Genomic DNA, 16,251 nt, shown 5'->3' on the forward strand with positions numbered 1-16,251 from the left:
GAGAGAAAACATACAATGATACTTCTTCTTTTAGGTGTATTTAGTTGAATGTGATAGCACAACGCATTAAAAATCCACTAGGTTAATCCCCTTTGACTGCTTTAAAGGATTTATTTATTTTTTATTTATTTATTTTTAATTTCAGGGCTCTGAGGGAAAGGAGGTGTTTGGTGACATCTAGTGTCCATTTCGGACTTCCTCAGGCGTCGCACCCTCTGCTGGACTGAGTGGGGGATGGGCTAAGGTTATTTGGGAGGTAATTTGGGAGTCGTGAGTGGGGAGATATAGGCCTGGGGCACAGACTGCCCAAACAGTGTGGTGAAACTGATCAATGCCTGTCAAAGAACTATTATTCACCTCTGACCTAACCAAAGGGGTAGGCAGGGGTAGACCATCAGAGGATATCTTTTCTTATTTATAATGGTATGGGGGAAACGCAGAAGGTGTCCCCACCACCCCATTTCATGTTAACAAGCAGGTCAACACCGTGCTGTGATGACGAAGATGATGATGGTGGTGGTATTTTCTCTCATGAATAATCCCTATGGGAGGCTGGAGTTAGGAGGATGCGAATGGGATTTGGGGTCAGCTGGAAGGCAACGGTCACACACCGGTCAGATTCAGTAGAAGCCATTCCTTTCCCCCAGACAGGAACCAATCGTCTAGAACAAACCCTGGCAGCCTCATTCCTTCCAGGTAATTTTTATAAATGAGGGGATGCCCATTCCAAGAGAGGACAAAAGGGAGAGGGTGTTTGTGTGCACAAATATGCATGCGCATAAGCCTGAGAGCAAGGGGCCCAACTGCACGATAGCCCTGTCCCATTGAATCCTGGCTCTTTATTATGAAAACCCTTTAAGAGAGAGGGAATACAACTGTGTTCTCCTCTTCAATCTCCTCATTTCTAAACTGTTGTCCTAGGCAGGATCTTTCACTTTCAACGCACACACACACACACACACACACACACACACACACACACCAGGTAGAAAGTCCCACACCAGATGTTTACACAGAACCACATAAGCCATGAAGGGGTTAGGTTAATGCTCAGAATCACCCGATGCTTTACAAACTCCAGCGTTAAAAAAAAAAAAAAAAAAAAAAAAAAAGCCAGCCATTTATTTTGCAGTGAATTTATAACAAATGCTGTTAAAGGCTTCGTCTTTTGACAGAGGTAATAATAAATTCACTGTTAAAGACGGTAGTTTAATTCCTTACACCTCCAATACTGCAAGAGTAAACCATATTCATCACTGAGTAATTTTTTACCACATAAATCTTTAAAACTAACCGACGAAGGCTGTTGAGACTGAAATATTGTGAATTTATTAGATATGCCCATGTAGTATTGGATTCAGAGGTTTCCATTCAAATATATTACAGGGAAAATTTGTGTCTTTAACTGTGACATTCCTTCCATTCCCTGCCACCGGTCCTATAGCGAGCAGCTCCTCCAGAGTCAGTTCCACGTCTAATAGACAGAGATTTAGTAATAAACCCCTTGCTAATCTGCCAGAGAGGCTAAATGACATTTCAGTGACGCCCCGTTTAAAAGGAGTTACAGAAGCTTTGTTTCTGTGTAATTACGTTCTCAGAAGGAACGAAGCCTCCCTCAGCCTCTCCTGCCAGGGTTTCTTGATATTGTACGGATTCAGCACTCCAACCAAAGTTGCAAAATACTAAAACACATCATAGTATAGTCTCGTTGCAGGAATTTCGGTCAAAGTTGGAAGATTCATTATGGGAGGTCAGGGCAACCCTAAGAGTGCAGAAAGTGAGAAGATGTCAGCGTCCACAGACATAGGACAGTTAATACTAATTAAAAGATCGTATTGATTCTCTGGCCAGAAATAATAGACGATGTTTTCAGAAAACTTGCTATCTTAAAATTTTTCATGTGACAGGACATATTAATGACAATTAAATCCTCAGATTTGAGCCAAAAAAAGGAAAAAAAGGAATCCTTTTTGCCTTACTGTATTTTGAGTGAGACTCTGAACTGATGAGAAAAGTCCAAATTTTTCTCATAATTTACCAATTAAGCAACATTTAAACTATAACAGATTGATGATATCAAATTATATCTCCAGTTCATTTAGGGGATGGTAGTATACTTAAATTTAAAAGTTTTTTTTTTTTTAATTTAGAGATTACCCCCCCCCCTTTTTTTTTTTCACAAAGATACAGGAGTTTCTCTATCACTGTGTTTGGCAGGAGTTCCAAATCCAGAAACTTCCACGAAGCTTTTATGGACTTTCCGGTTTCTTTTTCAAGAAAATGAAACCAAATAGGTTCCTAACTACTCAACAAAGGAGACTCTCCTAGCAGCTCAACACTGCAGCCCATCGGGATAATTGTTAAAAGACAGAACTCTACTGCAAAGATAAACATAATACTAGCAATTAATAGTCAGCATTTCACATTCTAGTCGAGAGGGAGAGGAAGCGTTTTTCTTTGTGATGTGGCTCATAAGCAGAGAATGTCGGAAGCCAGATTCCCCTCCTGCATGAAGGTTAAGGGTGGGGGAGAAGCAACAACGATCCTCCCCATCTGTAAATGAATGAACATCTTGATTTTATAGCTATTTGCTTTGTAAAACTGAGAACTGAAACAAAAATTACTGGATGCCTAAGTAACACTTTAATTCGGAATTCATTTACGCCGTGGCTATGGAGTTGTCACAAACCATAATGCAGTATTTAATTAAAATAACAGAAGTGCATCTAGATATGTCCTGGGGTAGCTATCACCAAATTATAGTCTGTGCCATCAGTATTTTATTTATGAAATGGCAAATTCTAAGGTGCAACTAGGCTGAGACAAGAGCGTTTTTTGAAAGGTTCTTTTTTCTGGGGCATTTTTTTTCTTCTGTGGTGTGTGTGTGTAGTGGGGAGGGGTGTGTTCCTGGGATTGTTTTGCTGTGGATAAAGATCTCTCTTTCTAACTCTTGCTTTTCAACTATTGACCTCCCAAGTCTTCTGGCTGTGAAATCCCGTCTGTTGTCATGGAAAGGCTTGTGAGGTTCACAGGAGCCACAGCAAGCGTGGGACATCTTAGGCAGAACTTGGATGTGGATTCCAGGGGGGTTAGGCTCTCTGTGCCGGTTCCCACCAGTCTTCTTTACACCTTTTCCGTCCATAAAGGTTCCCAGGCTCGCCTGCTCTACCTCGCGGATGCTCACTGCAGACGCCTTCCCTTTTCATAAGCGCACAGCATCCATCTTGCAGGCACCCGCCATCTATCTCCACATTCACATCGGCTGTCCCATCCACCTCCTTGTCTGCAGAATTATGTTCAGCAAGGTCCCCATTTATAGGAAATAAATAAGCAAAATGGAAGGGACTGGGATAGATAATCGAAACATTCAAATTGTTATTTTTCACTGCACTTTACACAAACAGAGCATCTGCAAACACCTAGAGAAGGTGTCCTCTAGTCCCTAAAAGGCTACGTCTCCAGAATACCCTGACCAAGTCCGGCTCGGTTTGCGCTGCTTCATCTCTGCTCCAAGTCTCCTGCGCATGGAGGCTCCTGCCATCTGACCTTTTTAAAATGGTAATTCATACCCCGCTATTGTTGTCTTTCTATCTGACCCTTATTTATCCAGCTTTATAACTGTGTGTCTGTCACCACTTACGCTCAGTATGATAATCCTATAAACAGTAACACAGACACAATCATGGCAGTCACCTTCTTAAGGAGGGAAAAAAAGTCCTTGTGGTTGCAGAATGAAGATATTCTGAGAACCGTCTCACAGTCTAGTCCTCCAGCTAGGGTCTCCTGGAAGGAGAATTTCTTCTACACTTGTAATTATTTTAGCCCCTTTCACAGGTCACATAAAAAGTTAATTTCAATCGCTGCTAATTTCCGTCCAACAAGAGCACGGTACTTTAAACCGCCCAAAATAATTGGATTCAAAACAAATTTAGGAAATTGAGTGTGTTAGAAAGCAAATAAAAATATCCTTTTGGTAGGGAGGAGGGGTGAAAGTAGTAAAAATGGCCTTTTCCCCCCCCTCTCTTCCTTCTTTCCCCTTCGCAACTTTGCCATTAAAGTTGCACCTACAGCTAGAAGTTTGTCCGTGAAAAATGGTCATTTTGTTTCTCTGCTCAAAGAATGTTATTAAAATGCTAATTTAAAAGAAAAAGGAGTTAAATATCTAGCGATGGTGCATTCTAATTGCAGTCATAATGAGCTCTCTAAATGTGCATGCCCCTGACACACACCGAGCATAAACAGCAGTAAACAGATCATTAGTACCCGCGTTCATTTATTCTGGCGACCTTACCATGACCCCACCGAGGGTAGGGTGAAAAGCAGGTGGATCTGGCTGTGACACCCCCTAGAGGGATCCAGGAAATGAAGCTATAAGCTGTTGTCATGGAAACGCCTATGTGTGCAGATGATGTAACACACCGACAGGCTGTAGGGCCCCGGCAACTGGGACATTCGCCTTTTCCTCGCCGGAACAATCTTGAGGATTAAATTATTCATTTCTTTAATTCACAAAGCAAAAGGAATCCTAATTTCCTTGGTGATGTGCAACCCTCTCCCATTCATCTGGGGTCTAAAACACAGCGACTTGTCCCCTCTTTCTCCGAACCTGCTTTCTAGCCCTAAATAGCTGAATTTGGTGAAATCAGGTTCGGAAATGCAGCGGTGATCCAACCTTTCAGTATCTGCACTTGAAGGAGAGAAAAACCTAAGAGTTTATGTCCAAATTAAAAATATAAAGTGTCCTTTCCTGATGAGGACACGTTGGACGGGGACTAAATGTGTATTGCTTTGTTTGTTGCAAAGCAGTAGCAGAGTTGTCCCTGAGAACTACCCAGCCCAAACCCAATGCCGTGAGACCCACAGCCCCTGATGAGTCCCTCACCCTAGCAAGGTGCAAAAGCCAGATGAGAACAGCAAGCAGCTGCTCACCCCTCCCACGTCCAATTGAGAGAATGGAGATTAATAAATATAATCCTTTGGAGAATCATTCCGCTCTGTCCTACCCTGTTTCGCACCAAACAACCTCAATAACCTTATGGCAATGATAGAATAACTTTTCTTCTTCTTCTTCTTTTTTTTTCCTTCTTCTTCTTCTTTTTTCTAAAGGAAGCAGAAAAGACGATCTCTGGAAATTATTTTAAAATAAAAAATCTCCCAGTCTGTGCCTCCCTCCCGACCCCTCCCCATTGCACTTTAGATGAACCTGTGATATTGTAGCAATGGCCCTTGAAGTGCGGTGGGGAGGTGATTTAGGAGAATATTAAAGGCAATGTGGAGATTCAAGGCGCCTCTCTCAGGGAGATCTGGAGAAATACGAAGCACAGATGGGCCGAGCAGATTAAACATTTCCGTCACATTGTTTCCAAATTGTGTTGCGGTGCCTGAGGCTGGTACTGCGGTCAGAGCAAAACAGAGTGGTGAAGCTGGGAGCTGCACAGTTTATGGAATACATATTAATATGCCCGTCTCACATGGTATCACAATTCTATCAGCTCTGAAATGGTACTGCCTCTATTGTTCTTCCTGGATCCTGCACTCGGCACCTTGTTTTCTCCCTTCTGTAAATGTTTACTTTGCCTTTCCCCTTTCTTCCGTAGGTGAAGTGTAAGTTGTCTGCCACACTCCTGTCTCTCTTCACAGACCTGCTCACTTTACCCCTCCCTTCATATCTCCGTTGCCTCTGCTTGCACCTGCACACAGTTTTCCACACACATTTCTATCACCAACAGCATCTGCTGTGCACAGACCCTACACACCTCCCTTGGCCTTGACACCCACGGTCAGGAGTTTGTTCACAGCCTCTTCAGGACATGAGCCTCCCACTTGAAGCTGAATATTCCCTCTCGCTCAAGTGCTCCCAAGCCCTCCATGTGGATCACACAGTCTCCTCAGAGAACTCCATTCTTAAGCTGGCCTGGGCTTTGTAGACTTGTCCTTGTGAGCCCCCAACAGCTTTTGCTGACCCACTTTCCAATGCTCCCTTTTTTTTTCTTTTTTTTTTTTTTTATAACACCTATCTCCTCAGACAAGCAGCTTCATCAATCATCAGGATAGCAAGTTCCCTGAAACGTAACAATAAATAAAACTGGCTCAATTGGAGCAAACTTAATGACTCATTTGTGCTATTATCTATAGACCAAAATTCTGAATAATGGAAGAAGAGAAATGATGCCAAGCACCTTCACCACAGTGTAAACAGCCAGGAGAGGCCGCTGAATGACTCAAGGTTTTAGCTAAGTGCTAGGCTCCCATCCTTTCCAGTGTCACAAGACCACCAGCTAACCAGCCAACCATTTCCTTATCCCTCCAGGAAAAAAAAAAATCCCTTCACAGAATGGTTTGTGCTGAAAACTGAGTATGTCTGTCTTTGGTGAACAATTCTTCTTCCCAGCTTTCTGGGAATTTGCTGAGCTAAACCCTTCAAGTTCTCCTAAAGCTTAGGCTATCTCAAAGAAAATTCCCAAAGCTGAATTTTAGGAGTTCAGAATCTGTAAGCCAATCCAGATTGTGTGTGTGTGTGTCTGTGTGTGTGTGTGTCTGTGTGTGTGTGTGTGTGTGTGTGTGTCTGTGTGTGTGTGTGTGTGTGTGTGTGTGTTGATCTTGGAATATACAATCTGCTTAGGAATTCAAATTTCACATCTTTACTAATGATAATATATGGTAAGTGAGCTCTATTAGGAGAAATAAGCAATCATAAACCAATACTTCCATGATTGATTAGCTTTTCCCACACATACATCAAGTGCTTATCGATCTTTTGCTGATTGATTGTTCTCTTCAAGAGGGGTTCTCTTACTTACAATGATACAATGAACTTTGACGGTTAAGAGAATAAAAGTATAAAGGATTTCAGGGACTCTTGTTGTACAGAATTGTAGAGACCATTTTGATGTCAAAAAAGGAAATTTTCCCTCAGGAACTCACCCAAGGCCCCCATAACAGAGCCTTCTCAATGGAACTAAGCATGTCAGAGGCTTGCTCCAAGTGCCACTGAAAGCCGAGAACCTTTTAAGTCAACTGTAAATGTTGGTCCCTAGGACAGGCAAATGACCCTGTCAGGAAGGGAAAAGGTACAGACTATAAGGGAGGACCCACACCTAGAAAACCCAGCAACTGAGGAACAAGGATCTTGGTTGTTGCTAATTATATTTTGTGTAATAAAGTAGTAGATGTCTATAATAGGACAAAGTACAGACCTAGGCCATAAAATTCACTGTCTTTTCCTCTGGAGTTCTAGTCTGTAAACTGGGGAAGGTTCATAAACCCTTTCAGGATCTAATGAAGAGTCCAGGCATGAGACCCACATGTACATCCACACAAAATTTTATGCTAGTTTTGAGAATTCAAAAAGTCTTTCCCATCCGCCAAAGACAGGTTAAGGGTTGACAGATTACAGGGTAAGACTTGCAGCCTTAAGAGGCTGTGAGTTCCTTCTGTTGGAACAGCCTAAGGATTCACTGAGCCTAGAAATTGAATTCTCATCCCAAGACAGAATGGTCATTCCAGGTCATGTCTGTGCTACTCCAGGGGAGCCATGGAAGAGCTTATACAAATAGGAACCAGCAGGGAGGAGAGAAATTAAAATGTAGCAATCATGGAGTAGGGGTATTTAATCTCTTTTAAGGCTTATGATAGGCGCCTGCTGTTTTTCCCCCTGATATCCCCTGACACCTACTGACAGGGTATTTACAGCACCACACAGGGGCTCAGGGCCCTGTGACAGGAGGAACACCAAGGAGGCCTATCATAATCTTGAAACCATAAACAGCAATAGGAAGCCACTGGAGGCAGAGTCTAGCTGTATGACCTGCCTGTCGTTGATGACCATACTGCCTTTTGTTTATGGAATCAGCTGTTCCTTTTAGGGCAGGTTTGGTGGGTTGGTTTTGTTGTTGTTGTTGTTGTTTTGGTTTGGTTTTGCTTTTGTTTTCCTTGTTGATTAAGATCAGCAGCATAAATCCTTTTAGGGCTGTGTGCCATCCCCCATAAACACTTCTGATTGAGGGTGACAGTGGGTACTGTGTCTATCTCGGTGCTCATTCATTCAACCTGCCATTCACCCAAGCCAATCATTTCTCTATCCTGATAATTGTGCCCAAACACCAAATTTTCATTTTCAAAACCTCTTCACTGGGAGTGGAAGGAGATCAAGGAGATTTGACAAGCCTCAAGTTGAGAGAAACAGATGTTTGATAGTAAGTGGGGAAGAAAGCAACATGTCTTACTTATTTCTTCCAGATGAAGAAGATGTAGTGTAAAGCAAGACATGTGAAGGGTTTTGTTGTAGGGTCTTGGTTTGTTTGTTTAGTTTAGTTTTTGGGGGGTTGGTTTTGGTTTTTTATCTAGAACATACTCAGGTAATGATTCTGTACCATTAAGACCGTAAGTCTCACCTTTAGCCTTCATAGTACGGAGTTTTGGAGTGGAGAACACATATAGTTTGGATGTCCCAACGATAGCTATACACATTTATAGGTGTGTGTCCCCAGTTCGGAGGCAGAGACACTCCTGCCTTGAAGAAAACTGCAGTTCTGGGTGCCTCAAAGCACTCTTCCAGTTTTTCCAAACAGCTGGGCCAAGAGAAGTTCAGATTTTATGAAAAAAAAAAAAAAACATTGATCCCAGAAATTCAGTTCAGTTCGATCCTAAAAACTAAAACCCAAGAATCAGCAACTTAATAAAAAAGCAGTAAATTAACACCTCTAGACAGTAGCAGAGTTCATTCAGAGCTAGGGTCTGCCTGGCTGAGCCAGTATTCTTTCCATTTTAATAGTTTAATAAAAATTAGCATAATTAACGAACATCTGTATGATCCAGAGTGGTGCAATTTGGCACTTGGAAACGAGGGCTTAAACATGATTGCTGTGAGTTTAATGTTGTTTTAATTCTTTTTGGCACTGTGCAGTGAAATAAACGTTTGGTGGTGATAGTTCTCGGCCGGATCTCATTTGCATTTTTCTCCCTTTGATTATGAGCAATTGTGGACTCCCCAGCAATTCATCAAAGTAGAAATTATTTTAAAATACCTCGTGGTGTTCAGACTGGGCTGGAGCAATGCATGGGGGGTGGTAGTAGGAGAGAAGGCTAGAAATTTCCATTCATGCTTTAAACACAGCCCTGCAGCCCTTCTGCGGTATCCAGCCAGGGGATGAAATCTGGAAAAGACAGTCAGACTCCAGGACCTGTAGGTGCTTTGATTAAGCTCCCGGCCTTCCGCAGCAGGACACATATGGTCTCGGAGACTACACTATCCTCTCCTCTTCTGCTGGTTCCTTTGTTTGGAAGGGCAGAGAGTTGTTCTCAACTCATTTCTGTTCTTACCACTGTGCTGAGGCCCCTGCATCTGTGGTCGGCAGGTCAGCCTTCTCCTCCAGCAAGAGCACCCCGACTGGGAGCCTGGCCTTGGCAGGTGCCCTGCTGAGCCTCATCTGCTTCCAGTGTGCGCCCTCTATGAGTTGGCAGAGAGTACATTTCCAAGGCTTGGTCCCTACTCCTCACATCACAGCCAAAGGAGTCTGCAAAGTATGAGTCAAAAACCAGGGGTCTGTCTCACCTAATCCCTGAAGGGCCAGTGCTTTATGGGAAGCCATGCACACCTCACCAACACAAAAGCTTAACTTGAGCAAGTTGACTTGGTCCAGCCCCGGCAAAGTCGTGCTTAACCCTCCGGCCCCACCCTCCCCACCCCACCCCACCCCCCCGCCTTCGAGAAAGCAAAAGAGCTAAGGCTAGTTCTTATGAGTTGCAGTGAGAGAGGAAGTCAGAGGGTCACAGCAAGCCCTGCAGATGGAGACATTCCTGCAGCTTGGCACACATGGGGTATCTCTACAAGCAAACTTCAGGCAAATGGGCCACAACATCACTTGCATTAAGCTGAGCTTTGAAATGTCCTGTCTGACACAGACTGAGGAATCCTGAGGATGTCTCATATACACTCTAAGGAGGAAGCTTGCCTGGCGGGAGGAAGAAATGAGGAATAGTGGTGGAGATGCATTCAGTTGTAGATGATGTTCTCGTTCTTGTTGTTTGGGGTTTTTCTTCTTCTTCTTCTTCTTCTTCCCTGTGTATGTGCATGTGGATCTGCAAATGTTCCCATGGGTACATACAGGTGCACATGCATGTGTGTATGTGTGCATATGTGTAGAGGACGGAAGTAGACATTAAGTGTCTTCTTCTGTGTGTTTGTTTTTTGGTTTGGTTTGGTTCGTTTCTTTGTATTCTGAGCCAGGTCTCTCTGTATAACTGTCATTGTGTTCTACCAGGCCGGCCTTGAACTCACAGAGCTCCTTCCGCCTCTGTTTCCTGAGTGCTGGAACTAACAGTGTGTACCACCACTGCTAGCTCTGGGTATCTTTCTTGATTGACTTCTACCTTACGCATTGAGGCAGGATCTCTCCCTTGAACCCAGAACTTGCCAACTGTACTGCTCTCGCTGGCCTCCTGTTTCTGCCTCCCGTATGCCGGGATTACCAGCAGGCTGCCATGTCCACCTGGCATTTATATGGATGCTGAAGGTTGGAACTCAGGTCTTCACATTTGGAAGAGTGGTACTTTGCTTATTGAACAAGCTTCCTAACAAAAATCTTCTATTTTGTTTTGTTGAGTTTGGGTTGGGTATGATTGTATGTATATATGTGTTTTGATTAAGGAAGGGATGGTTTTAGGTTTATTTTGTTAGGCTTTTGATTGTTTTTGTTTTGTTTGAGATAGGGCTTCACTTTGTAACCCAGGGTGGCCTTGAACTCACAACAATCTTTACTTCAGCCTCTACAATGCTGGCATTACAGGGATGAGCTGTCACACTCAGCTCCTTTTAGGACCTTTTAAAATTCATTCTTGGGGCTGGAGAGATGGCTAAGCATTGACATGGTTTAGAGTGTTTGCTATTCTTACAGAGGATCCAAGTTTGGTTCCCAGTACCCACATGTGGCATTTTACAACTGCTTGTAACTCCAGCTCCAAGGGACTCAGCACCCTCTAGTTTCCACAGGCACATATGCATAAATAGATACATAGATGATAGATGATAAATAGATGATTGATGGATGGATGGATGGATGGATGGATGAATAGATAGATAGACAGACAGACAGACAGGTGGATGGGTAGATAGGTAGGATAGATATGATATGATATATGATGATATGATTTATATATCACAGTCTTAGTGAGTTCCAAGCTAACTTGAGCTAACAAGCGAGAAAGACTCTGCTCCAAAAGGAAACAAAGTCCTTAAAAGATTAGTTCAGTAGTCACTGTCTCAACATCTGTGGCATTTGAGACTTAGCAGGTAGGAAGCCATTTGGGGCCAGTCTCCAAAAGGAGTTCATCTCTTTCTGCCAAGGCTGGTTCAGTCACTGGGAGGGGGGTATCTAGGAGTTGGTTTAGATGCAGTCTGCTCAATTGAGAGTGAAAATTCTTACTGCCCCTTCATTTCACCATGGCCTCACTTAAAATGCATTTCTGTGGACCCACTGCGTGCTTACTACTGAGAGCTCAACAAACAAAACCAACAAGGGCCAGTGTTTAAAGCATATCTGTCCTAGTTAGCATTAGCTCTGAACTTGACATAGTGTACAATCATCTGGGGGGAAGAATCTGAATGGAATCATTTTCTTTATCACGTTGGACTGTGGTCATATCTATGACAGATTGTCTTCACGGGCTTTTTTTTATGTGTAAGAGTGATTTACCTGTATATATGCCTGTGTACCATACTGGGTATCTGTGCATGTGGAGGTCAGAAGAAGTTGGATCTCCTGGATCTGGAGTTATGGACAGTTCATATTCTAGGAATTGGACCTGGGTCCTCTGGTAGAACAGCCAGTGCTCTTAACCACTGATCCATCTCTCCAGCCCTGCCTTGAAAGTACCATCCATAGGCAGTGGTCATGAGCTATGAGCAAGCTAATCAGTAAGCTGGGAAGCAGCATTCCTCCATAGTTGCAGCCTGGCATGAGCTTTTGAAAGCCTACTTCCAGTGACACACCTTCTCCAACATGGCCACACCTCCTAATCCTTCTCAAGCATGTTATCAACTGTAGACAAAGCGTGCAAATGCATGAGCTTTAGAAGGCCATTCTCATTCAGCCACCACATTCTCCTAAGTTGCTTTTGGTCAGAGTGTTTTAGGACAGTAACAGAATGAAACTAGACTATATCTAAGCCAAGTATGGTGGTAACCTTTGTAGCCCCAACACTCAGGAGGCCAGCCTGGGCTATACCAACTGCATAAAAAGAAAAAAAGAGAGAGCACTTCCTATCCTGTGATTAGCACTGAGAAGAAGGTAACATGATGAACCCTTTTCTGGGAAAACATAGGGTCCTCACTGTAGATAACGGAAAGGAGCCCTCAGACACAGAGTGGCAGGGGGTTGCATCTTAGAGCATGTAACTAGGGCATTGAACTTTGAAGGCTGCTTGGAGATGAGTCTCGTGACATGGAGACACAGAGGCTATAAAAACAGAAGACAGGCGGCACAGAACCCACAGTAGCCTGTGGAGTAGCCTAGGAGAGCTCTGTTCTACTGAGGAGGTGGGTGACAACACTAAGTACCTCATAGGACAGGGTCACAAGGAGCCTCACCCACCTTTTCCAAAAGCTGGCAAGATGAAGGTGTCCTGTGGCAGAGGGTTGGTTTGTGTCCATGCTCTGTACTGACACCGGGGTCCATGCTGAGGTCTGTGACGTGTGCTGATGCCAGAGACCACATGGAAGCCAAGATCCGTGCTCCCACTGAATATAAAGGGCAAAGAAAGCTACTTTTGCACAAGTATCTGCAAAATGGTGGTTTCAGACTCCCAGTTAAGAAAAGCCATAGAAGGCTTTTGTAACATTCCCTACCCCCGCCCATCTCTGTGTCCCTCCCTCCCAGACAGTAACGGTCTAGATGGGAAGCCATCGGAGAAAACTCTTAAGAATTGTGATAAGGATGCTGAGAGTAGCTCTCCACAACTGAGGCTTTCGGCAGGGGTGCAGGTGGGGAACGACTCAGTTTTCTTCAAGAGGCTGGCCACTGGAGTTTGGCCATGTATAGAAAACACAATTGGATTTGTGTTGAGGGTTTGGAGGGGTTTTTGGGGGGGGGGGGTTGAAAGGGTAGGAGGCCGACCTAGAACTGGGAAGTAAGTGTGACCAAGATACATTATATGAAATTTCCAAAATATCAATAAAAATATTATTCTTGAAAAAAAAAAAAAAAGAACTTGGTAAGAGCCAGGCATTACGGTACAATGCCTTTAATCTGAGCACTCAGGAGGCAGCAGCAGGTGGATCTCTATGAGTTCATGGCCAGCCTGGTCTCTGGTCTACCGAGTGAGTTCAAGTACACCAAGAGCTATATAGAGAGAGAGGCCCTACCTACATCAAAAAAAAAAAAAAAAAAAAAAAAAAAAAAATTATCAAGAGGAAGTGAGAGCGCACACACTAAAAGGTTCCCACAGGATAGCAGCGTTCTCTGTGCAATTATAAACCCTAGTGCAGGATGAAGAGTCCGTGGGGAAGGCAGAGGCGTAGGTACGGAGAAGAACAACTGTGGCGTGTTTCTGTATCCACCGTGAGAGTGTAGCGTGACTCTCGGCATTGGCAGTGGAGAAGTGGGCAGATTTCAGTCCATTTTTGGAGAGGTAACTAACAGCACACGGGACTGATTAGAAGGGAGGGGTGACACTGGAAAGGACTTGGGCTTCTGGCCTGAATAAGTGAGGACATCTTGGAACCTGGGGAGCCAGGGACAGCAGCTGGGGAGTGACGGGCTGGGCTTCAGCAGCTTGGTGGACAGGCTCCTCTGTGTAGCCCCGGCTTGTCCTGGAACTCACTCTGTGGACCATGTCAGCCTAGAACTCGAGAGAACCACCAGCCTCTGCCTCCCGAGTGCTGGGACGACTAGCGTGTGCCACCCTGGCCAGGCTTGACATTTTTACCTTTCAAGGGGAACAGCAGAGTAACACTAGAAACAAAAAGATCAGCAGTTAAAGGTGGGGAGCCTGAGTGGAACGCGTCCCCAGTCCGTTCTGTTCCCCTAAATCTCAGCCACCAGCAATGCAAAACGTGGGTAGCTCCACACCCAGTTGAAATAAAACATCCTCGGGCCTTTTCTTATTTGTTCCCTTCTGTCCTTTACTGTCGTACAGACATGCCTGCCCGCCCCACCCCCTTGCCATTCCCACCTCTTCTAGGCTTTGAACACCGCAGAAGCAAGCTGTCCTCTCCCTGGCCAGCTAAGGATTTGCTCCCAGCCTATCTGATGGCAACAGCCATTGCACTGTCCCATAAACTCCCAAGGAACAAGCAGGGTTTTGGCCATCATTATGTCCCTGAGGAAAGCCAGAGAGAACGCTGCTCAAGGAAGACACTTGATGGGTAGTATGGATTTGAACTATGACCCCTTGCCCCGAACAACTTTAGTGTTCTGGCATCTGAGCTAGTGGCCAACCTTCTCTAAAAAAGAGGAGTCTAGAAAAATGGTTCGGCATCTAAGAGTACATACCGCTCTTCCAGAAAACCTGAGTTCCATTCCCAACACCCACATCAGATGACTTGCAACCTCCTTAAACTCTCTCTAGGGAGATCTGACTTCTCTGCCCACCAAGAGCACCTGTACTCACATATGTCCCCACACACAAAAACATAAACACACACATGATTAAAAATAATAAAAATCCATCTTTAAAAAAAAATAAATTATAATAAAAAAATAATAAAATTATTTTTTAAAGAAGAAAAGCAAGATGTGGTAGCTTATGCCTTTAAATCTTCACTGGTCTAAGTAGTAAGTTCTAGGTCAACCAAGGCTACATAGTAAGACCCTGGCTCGAAAAAATATAAGAGGTGGGGGGAGATTTTTTTTAAAGCATTTGTGTAGTGGTACATACCTAAAATTCTAGCTCTCAGGAGTCTGAGGCAGGAAGACCAAAAGTTCAAGGCAAACCTGGACTGCCTTTAGAAAAATATAAAACTGTTGGGGGCTGGAGATATGTCTCAGTGGTTAAGAGATCTGACTCCAGAGGTCCTGAGTTCAAATCTCAGCAACCACATGGTGGCTCACAACCATCTGTAATGGGATTCGATGCCCTCTTCTGGTGTGTCTAAAGAAAGGTCATATATATTAAATAAATAAATAAATCTTTTTTTTTTTTTTTTTAAAGTTTGTTTCTTTAAAAAAAGGTGGGGGAGAAGTACTTACTGTCCTTGCAGAGGACCTGAGTCTGGCTCCCAGCACCCTTGTTAGCAACTCATAACCAAGCCTTTTAACTCCAGCTCCTGTGGATCAAATGTCTTCTTGTAGCCTTCACAGGGGCCCACACACACACACACACACACACACACACACACACACACACACACAATTAAAAATAAAATTTTAAGCTGTTAGGTTCAGCAGTGGGATCAAGTCTGCAATCAAGTGTGCTCAATTACTATGCAGTAAGGATGACAGCAAATGAACGTGCTTCATGTTCTCCTCTGGGTGTTCTTCTCTGGGTGACTTTGTTCCAGAGATGGTCTTGGAAAGGGTGTTCACAATTCTTTCGGGCAGCCAACAAAGAAACCAGCTACCTACTCCCCCACCACTAACCCTGTTTATCCAACCACCACCATCTCCTTTTCCCTTTTCAGGAATACAACATGTACGGCTGGTGGGTAGGAGAGCTGGACAGCATCATTGGGATTGTTCCTAAGGACTATCTCACCACCGCCTTCGAAACGGAAGGACGATGAAGCCCAGGTACTGGCGTCGGCATTCAAGAGCTGTCCTTAGTTTAGCAGAGTTTGTTGGCCATGACTTTGCTAATCTGTGAGGTCATCAGTGAGGCACCCTTTCCTTCCTCTTCAAAAATGATGTTAATAATTCAGATGAGGAGGCTGGAGAGTTGGCTCAGTGGTTAGAGCACTGGCTGCTTTTCCAGAGGTCCTGAGTTCAAATCCCAGCAACCACATGGTGGCTCACAACCATCTGTAATAAGATCTGTTGCCCTCTTAGTCCCACACTCAGGAGGCAGAGGCATGTGAGGTCAGCCTGGTCTACAGAATGAGTTCAAGGACAGCTGGATACAAAAAGAAATCCTGCCTTGAAAAAGAAAACAGAAGCAGAAAAAAAGAAAAGAAAGCAGGTGGGCTAGAGATGTAGCTCAGGTGGCTTGGCAGACTGCATGTCGGGAATGTTTGAAACCTCTCTCATCCCCAGTACCATATAAAACTGTTCATGCTGGCACACACCTATGACCCAAGACCTTAAGAGGCAGAACAGGAGG

At 44.1% G+C, this 16,251-nt stretch overlaps 1 protein-coding gene across 2 annotated transcripts in view; it reads left to right on the forward strand.

The window, feature by feature from the left end:
* Positions 1–15,718, forward strand: part of SKAP1 (src kinase associated phosphoprotein 1) — a gene marked incomplete at both ends in the record, with an annotated part of 274,300 nt that extends 258,582 nt beyond the window's left edge. For both annotated transcript variants that reach the window (XM_080924400.1, XM_080924401.1), the window contains one exon: positions 15,617–15,718. In XM_080924400.1, coding sequence (XP_080780526.1) covers positions 15,617–15,718 — 102 coding nt within the window. The remainder of the gene's footprint in view (positions 1–15,616) is intronic.
* Positions 15,719–16,251: the final 533 nt, after the last annotated feature.

This window comes from Micromys minutus (genome assembly GCF_963924665.1).
Source record: "Micromys minutus genome assembly, chromosome: 10".
NCBI lineage: Eukaryota > Metazoa > Chordata > Mammalia > Rodentia > Muridae > Micromys > Micromys minutus.